Source organism: Danio aesculapii, chromosome 13, assembly GCF_903798145.1.
Source record: "Danio aesculapii chromosome 13, fDanAes4.1, whole genome shotgun sequence".
Lineage (NCBI taxonomy): Eukaryota > Metazoa > Chordata > Actinopteri > Cypriniformes > Danionidae > Danio > Danio aesculapii.
In genome coordinates, this window is record NC_079447.1 from 46,009,998 (window position 1) to 46,026,512 (window position 16,515).

Sequence of the window (16,515 nt, forward strand, 5' to 3'; positions counted from 1 at the left end):
CCTGTATTTTATCACTTGTTCTTATGTCCTGAAACACTTAACATTTTCCTTTACTTAAGATAACCGAATAATATGCAACATCCTCAAATTGTTCTCTTAAATAAAGGGGAATAACATAAGTGTGGTTTATTTATAAACTAATTTCGAGAGGATCACGTGCTTATGATCAACACGGCTGGCTCCTTATTAGCTCCGTAATCTGACCCATTAGATGATTACGGAAGCATTATAAATAACCAGAGTTTTTCACTCCAGTTATCTTCGTCTTGAAGCTGCCCCCCCTTCCACCCCTAATTCCTCCCTCTTTTTCCGATAGGGCCACACGGCAGCTCAGTGGCTAGCACTGTTGCCTCACAGCAAGAACACCGCTGGTCCAACCTCCTATCGGGCTGGTTAGTGTTTCTGTGCGGAGTTTACATGTTCTCCCCGTGTTCGCGTGGGTTTCCCATGGGTCCCCCGGTTTCCTCCCACCGTCCAAAAACATAAACTATAGCCAATCAACTAAACCAAATTATCACCGAAAACGACACTAGTTTACACTTCTCACACGGCGACAAGCAGGGGAGTCCTCGAGACCTACCTGAGCTCGAACTCCGCTCTCGCCCTTCTAACGGGAAAGAGCCCCGGGCTCGAGGATATTACGAGCTCAGGGCTCTCACCCGGGACAGCATGCCAAATACGCTTTATTGATTATCAGCTAAGTGTGAACTCTTGAAAGTGTCATACAGTCTAGGAAAAATTAAAATGTATTAGGTCTTTCCGGAGTATTTGGGTTGAATGTTCGATGGCATCTACCGAAACGAGGATGTTAGAAAATACGTTTTATACCAAGTTATTAACGGAAAATTTCTGTGGTTACTGTTTTTTTATTATGGGTTGTGCACTGGGTCATCCCTCCGTGGCGAGACCACTTGATGCACAATGTCAAGAGACAGTCGGCGAGTAAATAAATATATTGAATGGAAATTCATAGGCCTATGCGTATAGACATATAATGTCATGCTGTACAGTTATGTGTCATTTGTTTTTCAGTTGTCTTCATTTTAATCGTTTCGTGATGATGAGATGGTATGCTTTATCTGGGTTGTGTGACGTTTGATTCAGAGGACATTCTGGGGGCGTGACGCAATGCGAGCTACTAGCGTGACAGTGGAAATGCGACATGATTTTGGCCTCACACTGCTCATGCTCCAGGGCTTTTGGCCCAGCCCGATAAAAGCCCTGGCGCACACTGGCCCGACAGTGGAAATGCGGCTATAATGAGGGCTGACTGGAGAAGGACTGGCTTGATCTGGCCAACGGCAGTAGGATTATAGACACCGATGTGCCGTACGGCTCAAACACCAGGCGTAAAACCGGCATCGTGATTCTCGAAGTAAATACATATACTTCTTAACAACTTATGTATTCAATACATTTACAAATACGAAAACGAAGGACTTTTTTGCTATCATTTTAGTTCGTTTCGGTTAGTTTTGTATGTACACAGTAAGTTCTATAAAAAAAAAAAATTATAATTTTTCAGTTAACGAAAATTATTTTAAATATCAGTTTACGTTGTTTCTTTAACTACAATAACCTTGGTACTCCACAGCGTTCAAATGTTCATGGGAAATAGACGTTTTTAAAATTTCAGTCCCGATTGATATCGAATTCCAGTATCGTTACAACCCTAGTTCAGACATGACACAAAGAAATAATCTGATGCGCTGCGTGATGAACGCATTAAAAAAAGCAACCGAAAAATGATGATCGGAGATTCAATTGTGTCCTTATCACCTTGTAAACATAAACAGAACTTCATTTCAAAAATAAACTCAGTCTCTCTTGATAGCCATAGCATGACATCATGCTCCTCTATGGATACGGATTTATATATATACACATATGATCAATAAAACCCTGTATATTATTATTTTTTCTCCTTTATTTTGTTTTGATACATTGATTTCATATCCATTTTATACTAGTGCAAAATTTGTGCGATGAAGTTTCTTTTTTCCGTCCTCCACCCAGAGATGAGCGTCTCTCCTTTGAGTTTCTTGTAGCCTTTTCTTGGTGGAGATCTAGTAAATGTGCTAAGCCACAGTAGTCCAGTTGCTTTCGTTTTTGTGATTTGTCTTCACTGAAGAAAATACGTTGCGTCGACAACTTTGTGGCATTCAAAAGACACGTCATTAACTTTCCATGGAAGTCTTTTCAGGGAGGGGGAATGCATTAAAAAAATCTAAATAAAATCAAATAAAAAAATAAAACCTTCATCATTTAAGTGCCACAGCTCCCAGAAAGGATGTTGGCCTCAGTAGTAGACGAATATGCGTCAAGTGAGCCTTTTAAAAGTTTTTTTTTTACATTTTATTTTTTCAGTAAAAAAATAGTCCTCCAATATTTCTTTTTTTTTTATCCTTTGTAAGTTTGTGATAAAAGTTAGGAGCATCGATAGCAAAGTGCAGTCAGTCGTAAAGGAGTATTGGCATCTGGCACCCATGGTTCTGCTGCTCACACACACACACACACACACACTTACACACACATACAAGGCCGGTCCAGAGCTGATAATGAAGGCTATACTACTGTGCAGACTGTATTGAGGGTCGTGTCAAACCTCACAGCCTTTGCCTCTGTTGGCTTCATGTTTGTGTCATACATAGGATTCTCAAACGAAGCCTGTCCATTAGTGTTCTCGTGACCTGCATATCCGTTGTACTGAACTTTTGGTCTTGTTCTGGAGAGGTGGGAAAAACAAAGAGAAGGCAAATGGTTAGCATGAACCAAAACTTCTTTCAAAAGGACACCACGATCCATTGCAAATATCCTACACAGGCTCATTGGAAATACACCTACATTTTTGTGAGAAATGTACTTCAACATACGTTTGACTTTAGTTAGAACATTATGGGATATGATTTGTTTCAAAACTATTTCTAAATTCAGTTCTAATTTCCAGCAAACGAATAAATGAACAATAATAATGAATTGTGGTCAAAAAAGGTTATATCCAAACACACATCCTATTCTTATGCCCCATATGGTGATCCGTGCAGTACACCCCCAAAACCCGACAGATGGACAACTTGTTTTTATTAAAACAAATATAAATATGCATATAATAAATACTATTATTACTAATAAAAAAACATTATACTAATGCAAATTGTCATGAATAAACTGAAAAAGCCCCCCGAGATGAGGCATAGAGGTAATGTTTTTTATATTTATGTAGAAAATAAATAAATATATGTAAAATATGTTAAGTTAGTTGTGTATTGCTGCACATCCTGTGTGTATTAAGCAATGTGTAAGCATTTGGACCTGCATAGGTGCATAACTAACTCGTTCTGCACTGGACTTTAGGCCAGCTTTTAGTTGGTCAATTGTGCGGTCAATTTCAGTTCCTCAAAATAGCAACGCGCCAACAATGTGCCTTAACACACATCCTTTTTAGACCAGCACACCCATTAGACCACAAAGTGGTGCAAATGTATTTGCTATCTAAACAACTTGACGCAAAAGGTGTACATTACTGTTGCGCTGGTCTGAAAATAGCAACAAATCGCACCAAACACGTCTTGCTTGGGTGTATGATAGGGCCAACTTTTGTTCCTTTTCACACTGATGATTTTACAGGGATATGTTCTCAATGGATAAAAAAACTATTTATGTGTTGTTCTTTGCATGACACCAAATAAATACCAAAAAGGATGTAATGGTGTTGATGATTTGTAATTTCATATCTCATACCAGTCAACATTGGTATGTAAAATAATGGGATTCCCCCATCCTAAAATGACCTAAATCGGTTCATTCAGGGTTATTTACAGATGATACAACAGCAAATTAGTACATTTAGTAAATTAGTAAAGTCAGCTAAAATTAGGAGTAAAAGAGGGGGGTTGTAATTGATAGAATAAATAGCAATACATTTAAAAAATTGAAATAAAATTAAAGCTTTTTAAAAAGCTGCTAATATCAGTCGATTCATCAGTGGATCACTCATGTGTTAGTTCAGACCAGCTGATCTTTGCAGCTTTAAAGCGCTCCAGTGTCCCTGTATCTGCATTTGTACTTGATAAACAGTGGTGAAGTGCTGTGAATTGATGACCTTCACGGCCAATCACATTCATTTCTGTTATCACGTAAACAAAATGGCACAATGTTTAAGAACGCGTTCAACTAAATGTTAGTAGGAAATGGATGTTTTTAAAATTTCAGTACCAATTAAGGTCACACTTTATTTTGATGGTCTGTTTGTTGAATTACATTGTATCTACATGCCAACTAATTCTCATTATATTATAAGTAGACTGTTGGGGTTAGGGTTAGTGTAAGTTGACATGTACTTGCTAAGCTTCTTCTTGTCAGTTAAATGTCTGTATCAACAGATATTAAGCAGACAGTATACTAATGCTCAAATGGACCATCAAAATAAAGTGTTACCCCAATTAGTACCGGTTTTCTGGTGTGGTCAGTTTGCTCAGTAGCTCACATTGTACAATGTAGCACTTGTGAGTGCTTAGATTGGAGTATGGTAAAGCACAGTTAAAAGAGTAAAAGAGAGTTAAAAGCAATGCAAAATAACGGTAAAAATGTGGTTACAATGCACTATATATTGTATTGGGTTTAGGGAAGGCTTTAGGTCAGATCTCTAGGTGTACGACAAGCTACACATTCTCATGAACATGTATCATATAACAAAATAACAAAGTCAACACTATCTCACGCCAATTCATAACTTTTTGATTTAGCGGCTAATTTGTATGATCTCAATCGTACATATTAGTACATATAACCTGAAACACATATTTCCAATGAGCCTGAGTTGAGCCAATTTTCAAGACCAACATATACATTGCAAACATTAGATAAATGTTAAAAACCTAAAACAAAAGAACATGACATCTTCATCCAGAAGTGGCAAATGTGTTAAAGCCAGGTTGAATTTCAAATTCCTAAAAAATTCAATAAATAAATTCCAGTATAAAATTGCGAAGATGACCAGTATGTAGAATTTCAGAGCTGTTTTTATTGCACCATGAAAACATACAAATAATCTGTATTGCTTCTGTCTCCAGTTGTCCAGATACCCTTACTGTATTCCATAGTTTTACACACTGCAGTTGATTTGACCTTCAACAGTACTTTTAGGCTGATTCATGAATTGGAGGTAATATTGGTGACAATACTGTTACTGACAGTACATACACACATACAAACATGTCCTTCCTTTGAATGGTGGTGGATGATTTATTACGATATGCATATGATATGGTCTAAATGAAAATAAATGACATTCATTCACACCTGATTAACATATCCAGTGACGAACACTGACTGGTGCATCAACATAATTCTCATGATAGTTTAGTGGAAATGTAAGTAGATAGATAGATAGATAGATAGATAGATAGATAGATAGATAGATAGATAGATAGATAGATAGATAGATAGATAGATAGATAGATAGATAGATAGATAGATAGATATGTTTTTGTTGGTCCAACCAAATACATGGGTCACCTTTTTTTGCCATAATTCTAGCACTCTATAATATAAAAGACTAAATAAAAAGGCAAATAAAATTGAAAAAATGAAGTTATGGCTGTACAAGCCTTTAGGGTTAGCTTCTGATGACTTACCTGGAGGCTGTCAGGTCTTTGGGTCTCTCACTGTCATCTGTGCCTTGTGATAGAGCCCTGTCAATTTTATTTATTTATTTAATTATTTATCTTTATTATTTGAATACGTGGGAACTGTCATGCTTCATGACAAATTTAGTCACAATGTTTTGTATGCGTTGGAAATCTCCATGCTCCTTTTTTTTTTAAGCATTGATTTTTAAATGTTTTTTAAAAAATTATATTAAAAACGGCTTTCATTCTAGCCAAAATAAAGCAAATCAGACTTTCTCCAGAGGAATAAATATTATCGCAAATACTGTGAACAATTTCTTGCTCTATATCATTTGGGATTTGCACCTATTTGAACTTATTTGTCTTTTTTTGTTGTTGTTTTTGCTTGCAGAAATTTGTCATAAGTAGTATTACTTAAAGTACTTGTCATGTTTTGGCAAAGGAGTTTCCCATCACTACTGCGACACAATGCTGATTCACATCCATTATGGACAAATAACATCAACAAATGGAAAAAAGACAGTAAAGTCAGCTGATCTTACCTGTGTTTGTAGAGGTAAAAGGCAAACCCTGATAAAATAAGCGCAAAAAAGGGCACTAGAATGGCAGCTGCCACAGAGCTGCTGTTTGTGCCATAGTACGGATTGGCTGGATCCATATCGGTGGTAATAAGACCTAAGAAAAGAATAAATAAGTTTACTTTCAGATCTGCTTGTTGAATAAATATGAAATCTTTAAAGGGGTGGTTCACTATGGTATCATGTTATAACTTTGGTTTTTGTGTAATGTCCCTGCAGACACACAACATCATAAGACGTTAATATTAGGTCGCCAGTATCTACGACAATTTTATTTTGACGGCCAACAATGAAGTGAAATTACATTGATATTTGTTGATTTTAGGTTGTGTTGGTCAGTGACCAAAATCCAACGTCAAGCCAACATCTTAAACCAACATCATGACATTTATTCGTCAGGTATGGCAACCAGAATCCAACGTCTAATAGACATTATATTGGAAACATCCACACAATGTTGATTTTAGGCTGCATTGGAAAGTGACCAAAATGCAACATCCGTCCGACGTTGGACATTGACGACAGCCTGACATTGGGTTCTGACGTCAACCCGATTTTCATTTGCAAAGAAAATGCAACGTCCCACAACATTGGGGTACAACATCAGTCTGACGTCATGTTGACGTCCTGTGCCTGCTGGGGTAGCTGTGCGAACATGAGCAGCATCTTTGAATGTCAGACGCTCAAAGTTCAGTGCAAAGAGTTAGCTTTGGTTTGCCGCCTAGGTCGCCTCTAAGGATGCGCCGGCCCTGATGATGTCATAAACCCTTATGTTTACACACCAGGACACAGTGTGAAGGGGCATAGCATAGACTGATTTCAGGCAGCCGCCATTTAAAAAGCGAAATCGAGGCTGCGGTGGGAAGAAACCTGGAAGTATCACTTAGTCACACAGGAATGTTGTGTACCTAGCTGTGTATCTTATCAGCGAAAAGAAAGCGACACAAATGTATCATTTCACCACCTTCCGAGTGACCCAAAGGTCCATTCTAAATGGAAAGTGAAAATAGAGAGATATCAGAACTCGTTTTCAGCTAAGTTAAGGGAAATGGCAATAGTTAGCTTACTTTATCTGTCCCAAACACACGGTTTAAACACCATTTATCAAACTCAAGTTAATGAACGGATTCTTACACCATATTAGACTTGTCACGATACTAAATTTCGGTACTGAAAAAAAAAAACTGCAATTTCCCACAAACATTTAAGCGCTGTTGAATGCAACAGCGCTGATTTGCTATAGTATTCACCAGTGCTCAACAGAAATGACTGTGATTGGCCATGAAGGTCATCAGTTCACCACTGTTTACCGAGTGCAAATATAGACGAGCAATCGACTGATCGTTGCAGCTTTAAAACACTCCATTATCAGTGTATCTGTGTTTGTACTCAGTGAAGAGTGGGGAACTGATGACCATCACGGCCAATAACAATCATTTCTGTGGAGCACTGGTGAATACAATGGCTAATCAGCTGTGTTTAAGAATGCACTCAGCAGTGCTTAAATGTCAGCAGGAAATGGACGTTTTTAAAACTTCAGTACCAGGACAACACTATTACAGACAACATGAGGGTGTGCTACAGATGACCATTGTTTTATCTCTTACCGGGTTACATAGGCTGAAGCAGGGAAGCCCCCACGGTGTTTACCTGGTGCCATGAACTAAAGCCTTGGTAGACACTTAAGCGTATTACTCTTAAAGAGATTGTGATTATGTTTGATGCCTAATATGCTTTTACATAAATGAATTAAACTTAACAGAATGATAATAAACTGATGTTTACACCATATCTGCATTTTGAAATCGGGGCAACAGCTGGAGGTTTGTAGTCAGCTGGAGGTTTACAGCATGTTGTTGCAATGTTTACAGTGCTGATCCTGTACTTTCTTCCCACCGCAGCCTCGCTTTTGTGTTTTAAAATGGCGGCCACGTGAAATAAGCGTATAGAAGCGTTGTAACATTAGCCGAGAAAGCTAAAATGCAGTCCAAACGCTGCTATTCTTACATTCCTCCACTTACAGAAAAACAAAAACATTACGAAGCATCCAGCTTCATTTTCCTCTTCATTTTCTGTGTCTGATTCTGGCTTAAACTGATACGACTACACTGACATTAATTACACAACGGAGTGCATGCTAGTAGAGCTTCTGGTGACGTTGAGCCAATCCACCAATCACAACACATTGGGTTAGCTGACCATTCAGAGCCCCTTGAGGGCAGACCTTTGGAGGAACCAGGAAATATGACAGTCGTTTTCATGTTAGTGGAGTAGCAGAATAAAATTAAGGTAAGGTATGTGGGCAACAATTTATTTTAATGGTCCATTTGAGTATCAGTAAACTGTCAGCTTAATATCTGTTGATACAGACATTCAACTGACTATAAGAATCTTTGCAAGTACATGTCAACTTACACTAACCCCAACCTAACAGTGTACTTTTAATCTAATAAGCATTAGTTGGCATGTAGATGCAATGCAACTTAAATTCAACAAACGGACCATCAAAATAAAGTGTGACCGGTATATGACAAAATAATTAATTTTTATTTATTTATTTATTTTTTTACAAATAAAGCATGAGCACACATTGCTTTGCACCCCATAAACACAACCGAGCCTTACAAAAACACTCTGGACCACCCCTTTAAATCAATATATTTCATTGTTAAATTACCTTGTCTTGTTAATTGAAACTTCCCAAAATCCTTGCTGTGAATGTGCCCTTGGTAAACAAACATTTTTTTCTCCGATTCCGATGTAACCTATGGCAAAAACAGCACATTTTAAAATACATAATAGTGTTACTATTGCTATTTGAAATTGAATAATAACTACTTTCAGGCTACTCACATATCCATCCATTGCCCAGTTGTCATTTTTGAATTTGCTAAAATATTGTTCTGTCGGGCCTCGTATCTGGTAAACTTTTAATAACAGATGATTCTCTTCTTTCTTGTAAGTTCCTGCAATACAACAGAAGAAAGAAGAAGAAGACAACATTCAGTCACGGACTAAGAATTAAGGCAAATATAAACATACAGTTGAAGTCATAATTATTACCCCTCCTGAATATTTTATTCCCCAATTTCTGTTTCAAGAGTTCCTACTTAGATATGCTTGGCGTATACAGCAGGTTTGGCATGATGTCCCGGGAGAGAACCCTGAGCTCTGAGATATTTGAGCCTAGGGCTCCCGCCCGGTCGATAAGCGCATCAGGAGATCCGAGATCAGGTAGGTTTCGAGAGCTCCCACTTTAGAAAAGGGAGGAAAAGGAGGAGATGGGGTGGAAGGGGGGATTCTTCCAAACGAAGATAGAACAGTAGGGAGAAAATGATCTATTTATAGTAAACTAGGATCACTCTGATTGGATTACTGATTACAGATAATGTGGCCACACGTGCTCAATCATATCACGTGCTCCTCTCGAAATTAGTTTATAAAACTTCACTTAAAAATAGTAATCAAGGTGCTCCAGGATTGGCCAACCCAGTCAAGAGATATGAACATTATTAAGCATGTCTGGGGTAAGATGAAGGAGGAGGCATTGACGATGAATCCAAATAATCTTGATGAACTCTGGGAGTCCTGCAAGAATGCTTTCTTTGCCATTCCAGATGACTAATATTAATATTAGCCACTTTCATATAAGCCACTTCTGATACCAAATGATCAACTAGAAGTCAAGTTATTATTTGCTGTTTCTAAAACTTAGATAGGCGACAAGATTTTTGTCAGGTTATTCATTCTCTAACTCCCATCAATGTAAAAAAGATTCTCTCTCAGCATGTTGAGCGAGAGCAGTCTTCTAAATATGTTTAATAAAGAAAATATCTGGAATTATTGTCAATGTTTCTAGGATGTCAAATAGTTGCTACAACAGCTCGCCACACATCATTTCACGTCTCTCTGATGTTATGATTATTAACACTCAAGTTTTTCACTTCACTGAACATATGTCTACTCTATGTTCATCACTGTGCTTGCCTAAATAACCAAATGCAATCCTTTCAGTTGATGATTTACAGTACTTTATATCATTATAGCAAACTCGCTACATAATTATTTATTTGTTGTAATATACAGTGGGGGAAATAAGTATTGATCACATCATGCTTTTTTACTGGGAATAACATTTTTAATAGGCTGTTGACATGGAATTGAACCAGATTTTGGTAAAAACCCAAACAATAAAAACAAAAATACAAGAAAACAGACAAAATCTGAAAAATTAGTACCGAAGGAGAAAGTACAGAACAACTGAAATGTATTTAATACTTTATATAAAAGGCTTTTTTGGTGATGGCAGACGCCTCTCATATGGAGAATGAAATCACATGCATTGCTCAGGTGTGAGTTTTTTTATTTTTTATTTAATTTTTACAATGACAAAAGGCAGAGGATTTCTTTCTAACTACTGAGAGATTTCAGCTGCTGTCTGGGCTTTCACTGCCTTTCTACACCTCCCTTTCTTCATGTGTTCAATACATTTCCCTGTGACATTTCATTTTATTACACATAACTTAATTTGTAAACTAATTAGTTTTGTTTTCTTTGCATTTATCTATTTCTTTGGTTGTTACCAACATACAGTGAAAATCTCAGGTCAACAGCACCTTTAGAAATATGTTTTCTTAAAAAAATGACGACATGTTCAGTAGTTATTTCTCCCTCTGAATATACAGTATACCACCCAGTCATAGCATCTTCAGTGCAAATCATGTCAAAACCTGGCTGAAAAAGAAAAAAAAAACTTACCAGAAAGCTTAATGTGCACCCCACTCTGCTCCAGAAGAGTGACGTTAACCCGACTAGTCGTGGCATTGAATGCATTGACTGTTACCGTGGCAGCCTGTCTCTTTCCCAGGTATTCATAGAATCCAGCCCATCCAGAGTTCAAAGAAAACACGTCTGCTGGAACTAAACAAAACACAATGTTTTTTAAATCATTCATATGGCTGGATAACTTACAAATGTACTGTATATTTGTCTAAAGGGAACAAAAAAATAAATAAATAAAAAAAAGATTTGGTAGTTCTAGAGTAAATAAAGTGTCCAAAAACTCTGCTAAACATTAAAAGTTAAGTTTATTACTTCAAACCTAGGACAAAAGCACTAAAAGGAGTTGAGTTGAAAAAAACAACAACAAAATCAATAATAATAATAATAATAATAATAAAGATTTGGGTATTAAAGACAAATGAAGTATCAAAGCAAAACAACTGGAATTTATTAAAACATACACAGTAGGAATGCATATTTGCTTTAAAAAAATACAACATTAAACATTATATAACTAAATAAATAAATAAATAAAATAAAATAAATACAAAAAAACAAACAAACAAACAAATACAAAATTTAAAATTTTTAAAATGCTTATTAGGATTTTTACTCCTAAAATTTACTCTTAAATTTTGTTTAATATTTTCCCCTAAGATACAAATTTGTGTATACAATTTTTTAGACTGTGATCTTTTCTTTTTATTACTTCTAGTTTTGCCTATATATATATATATATATATATATATATATATATATATATATATATATATATATATATACATACAGTTAAAGTCAGAATTATTTGCCCCCTTTTGAATTTTCTTTTCTTTTTTAAAAATTTGCCAAATGATGTTTAACAGTAAAACAAATGCTGGATAAGTTGGCGGTTCATTCCGCTGTGGTGACCCCAGATTAATATAGGGACTAAGCCAACAAGAAAATGAATGAATGAATGTTTAACAGAGCAAGGAAATTTTCACAGTATGCCTGATAATATATTTTTCTTCTGGAGAAAGTCTTCTTTGTTTTATTTCGGCTAGAATAAAAGCAGGTTTTAATTTTTTAAAAGCCATTTTAAGCTTATATATATATACAGTTGAAGTCAGAATTATTAGCCCCCCTTTGAATTATTATTATTATTTTTTTATTTCCCAAATGATGTTTTACAGAGCAAGGGAATTTTCACAGTATGTCTGATAGTATTTTTTCTTCTGGGGAAAGTCTTATTTGTTTTTGTTTTATGAGCCATTTTAAGGTCAAAATTATTAGCCACTTTAAGCTAATTTCTTTTTCGACTGTCTAAAGAACAAACCATCGTTATACAATAACTTGTCTAATTACCCAAACCTGCCCAGTTAACCTAATTAACCTAGTTAAACCTTTAAATGTCACTTTAAGCTGTATAGAAGTGTCTTAAAAAAATATCTAGTAAAATATTATTTACTGTCATCATGGCAAAGATAAAATAAATCAGTTATTAGAAATGAGTTATTAAAACTATTATGTTTAGAAATGTGTTGAACAAATCTTCTCTCTGTTAAACAGAAATTTGGTAAAAAAAAATAAACAGGGGAGCTAATAATTTAGGGGTTCTAATAATTCTGACTTCAACTGTATATATACAGCATCCTATAGAAAATATTTGATTAAAGTAGACATGTAAAAGGTGTACTCATTAATGCAGGGCATTATATACACGAGTACATCCCTATATAAATTTAGGGATGCAGGTACAAAGCACAAACTATATACAGACAAGAAAAGCATCACTTGTTTGTAATGTAACAATTTTAAGAGTAAATAAAGGGTCCAAACACCCTGCTAAACATTATAAGTGAAGTATGTAACTTCTACCTTAGGACAGCAGCACTAAAAAGAGTTTAACAAAAAACAAAGGCAACAGCTTAACATGCAAATGGATTACAGATAGTTGGTCACAGGCAGTTAAAAGTGAAGAGGCAGTCTTACTTTTAACAATGAAATAATTAAAGCTATTTTTGTTTTATATCTTTGTTACTTTGACATTTCAAAAAAATTACATTTTCAGACAACAGTGACCTGGGTTAAACTTGATGAAGGCCAAGTTTATTTTTTGATTACATCAAAATGGATCATTCAAAGGGGAACTTGAAAGGTTTCATACCACGAATCTTGTTTTTCTGCACGTCTGGATCCTCATTTGATTTGCTGTTTATTTTCGGTCCAACTAGGAAATAGAACAAATAATTGATCATTTGACATTTCTGAATGCAACCTGCATGGCGGTAATAACAGTTAATCAAAGTTTCTTGCTGTAGTTTCTCTCAGAATGACTCAGTTAGACACCAGTTAAATCATAAGTTATACATCAGTTAGACACAAATAGCCTCTATTAATTCGTAAATGTTGACACTAGTTATATATTTTCTATAACAGTTAGGTTTTGTCTTTATAATATATAACAATATATATATATATATGACATTATTTGTCTTTATAATATATATATATATAAATAAATATTTACTCATTAATTCAGCAGTTTCTGTACCTTTGCAGACTGGAGGTTTGCCCGTCCATCTCCCATCTGCTTTGCAGGTTCTGTGTTCTGATCCTCCAGCTAAGTAGAAGCCATCCTGGCATGTATACATGAGGGTGTAACCCAGAGTAGGTAAGTCTATTGCCTTTACGTCTACATGAGATGGTGTCTCCGGCTGCCTACATGCATGTGCTGAAAAGTAAAGAGAAAATAAATTACTTTGTGTTCTTCCGAAGCATGTAAATGTAAATCATGTCAACCTATTTATTTTCTTTTTTTATTTTTTTTTTCTAATGTACTTATTTTTTGTTTGTTTGTTTTACTCCCTTTTTTGTCCTCCCTTACTCATGAATATCCCTGCCATCCAGCTCCTTTGCCTGGAGCATAGAGATCACTCCCTCTAGAACAGGAGTGCTCAAACTCAGTCCGAGAGGGCCGGTGTCCTGCAAAGTTGAGCTCCAACCCAAATTAGACACAGCTGAACCAGCTAATAAAGCTCTAGCTAGCATACTAGAAACTTCCTGGCAAGTGTTCAAGCAAGTTGGATTTAAACTTTGCAGGACACCCCTAGAACCACAAGAGACTTCATTTTAAAGGCAAATCTCACCACATTCACCAACAGCTTTTGCACAGCATTCTTCCATTGTTTATCTTGTTGTTTATTTTGGTCTGACATGGCAAATCTTACCACCTTCGCAGATCACTCACTGTGTAGTTTCTATATCAGGGGTGTCCAAACTCTGTCCTGGAAGGCCGGTGTTCTACATAGTTTAGCAACAACTTCCTTCAACACACCTGTCTGGAAGTTTCTAATATACCTAAAAGAGCCTGATTAGCTGGTCCAAGTGTGTCTAATTGGGGTTGGAACGAAACTTTACCGGACACTGGTGCTCCAGGACCAAGTTTGAGCACCCCTGTTCTATATAGTCAGCCAGAGAAAGTGGACACATGCAGGCCTTCTTCACTGCAATTTTGGAGAGGGTGATGCAATCCATTTATAATATTCCTCTGACTGCCCCTCTGAGTACAGCTCCATTCCCAACCCAGAGCCTAGCCATCCAACTCCATAGAGCCCACTGCAGATGAAGAGACTGAGCCCATTCTGATCAGAGAGTCACTGACAACATGAACCCAAGTCTGAAATCAGTTGGGGCCAGGGCTTCGAGACAAATCTGACCAGCTGTGTGAGCCATCACCATGTCTGTCACCGAGGATGTGTTTGTGGAGCATAAATGAAACTCCAGCCACACACCCACTGCTGAGGGTGATGTGCAACTGGTCTATCGTGACCTTTTTTTTAACATATTTTGAAAAAGATTTTCCCATACCAGCTGGTCCTGACCGTTTCTCAATCTCTTTCCTTCTTTGAGTCTCAGTTGGTCATGTCTAGCTCTCCTTCATCTTACATCATTTCAACTAGGCCCATCCAGCTCCTCATCTCCTTTGTTGCCAGTTCATTGTCTCTAGCCTATTGGAGGGTCCTGTTCAGCCTCATGTTCTCTCTCCTCTGTATCTGCCAGACAGTCTACTGGCCTAATCTCTGCAGGTGAAGATATCTCATGGTCTAGCTTGGTCTACATGGTCCATACCTGGTCTATCTGTGTAGATACCTCAGCTCAAACTCAGCATGCCAAAGCTTGTGCATTGGCTGTTCTTTGAGACTTCCAGGCTCAGAGTTGGAGGATCTCTTGCCTCCTTACTTTAAAACACCATTTTCCCCTCTGACCCATTGGCTCTTCCTCAACACCAACATAAACACCATGGTATTTTAGCAGACCAAATCCACCAGGCACCATCATCCTTCCACCTCTGCCTTGGCACACTGAATCCTCTTTGTCACTCTGACTCTTCAGCTTTCCATCTCCACCTATTGTCTTCATCTCAATTCGTAAGGCCCCTGGTGCCAGCCCCATCTCCACTATGGTTCCTCACACCTTCAACTCCATGAACTGTCCTCTTGGCTGCTCCCTGGTTCTTCTCTACAACATCACCATGGTTCCTCTGGGCATCACTTCCTCCATGCCCTCATTGAAAGACCTCAACCGTCTTTCATGTATATGGAACTTTTGCAGCTTGAGTGCATTTGTGCATCTTATACCAAGACTGTAGTTTTCGTTTAAGAATATATCTGATCCTGAAAGACAATACTTCAATATTCCAGTAAAAACAGCTATTGTAACTATTAAAATTTGATATTTGCAATATGATGCATGCCATTATTGTTCATATATTGCATTTATAGCCTGGTTAGGTTGTAACGTATCATAGTTGTTGCTATATTTTGGTTTTCAGCTAAAGATTAAACAATTAGTATAGGCTGCTTTAAATGTCAAGAAATTGGTAAACGTTTTTGATTTTAAAATCATCAGAAACTCTCTGAAATTTCAATAAAAGCAAAATCAGAAAGATACAGCAGTTGAGTCCCAGCAGAGTCCTACAGAATGGTTGAAATAAAGCCACACCACTAAAAGAAATGTTCTGGGACAAGCCTTGAGTGCAGCCATATTCCATAATATATGAGCCATGTCCTCACACCTCACTTTTTCGTCAATTCAATTCTCCATGCTTCTTAGCTTCTGACAGTTACACTTTTTTACACAACCAAGATGCCCCAAGGATTTGGCACGGTGCCCTGCAAAGGGGTCCAAAAATTCAACATTTATGTACAAGCAGTTCACACAAAGCTAACTTTAATCTTTATAACCCCATTGGTTCTTTTAACAATTCATATAAATAGCTTAAAGCAGTGTTTGCCAACCCTGTTCCCTGAGGCATACCAACAGTACATATTTGGAATGTCTCTTATCTGATCCATTAATTTTAGGTTTTGGAGTCTGTTCTAATGTTCTGACGAGTGCGTTCAGGTGTGTTTGCTTAGGAAGAGTTTGAAAATGTGCACTGTTGGTGTGCCTCCAGGAACAGGGTTGGAATGCTGGCCTAAGGCCCTGGTATACTTCAAATGAAATTCTATTTCATTCTTTGTTTGAAGGAAAAAAGAAGTTCG

At 36.9% G+C, this 16,515-nt stretch overlaps 1 protein-coding gene across 1 annotated transcript in view; it reads right to left on the reverse strand.

The window, feature by feature from the left end:
- Nucleotides 1-339: 339 nt before the first annotated feature.
- Nucleotides 340-16,515, reverse strand: part of LOC130239330 (CUB and sushi domain-containing protein 1-like) — a 551,687-nt gene continuing 535,511 nt past the window's right edge. Inside the window, exons 56-62 of the mRNA XM_056470435.1 lie at nucleotides 13,524-13,703; nucleotides 13,137-13,199; nucleotides 10,967-11,128; nucleotides 9,062-9,174; nucleotides 8,886-8,973; nucleotides 6,173-6,305; nucleotides 340-2,725 (exon numbers count right to left, since the gene is read on the reverse strand). Of these exons, the coding sequence (XP_056326410.1) occupies nucleotides 2,566-2,725; nucleotides 6,173-6,305; nucleotides 8,886-8,973; nucleotides 9,062-9,174; nucleotides 10,967-11,128; nucleotides 13,137-13,199; nucleotides 13,524-13,703 (899 nt within the window). The 3' untranslated portion in view covers nucleotides 340-2,565. The remainder of the gene's footprint in view (nucleotides 2,726-6,172; nucleotides 6,306-8,885; nucleotides 8,974-9,061; nucleotides 9,175-10,966; nucleotides 11,129-13,136; nucleotides 13,200-13,523; nucleotides 13,704-16,515) is intronic.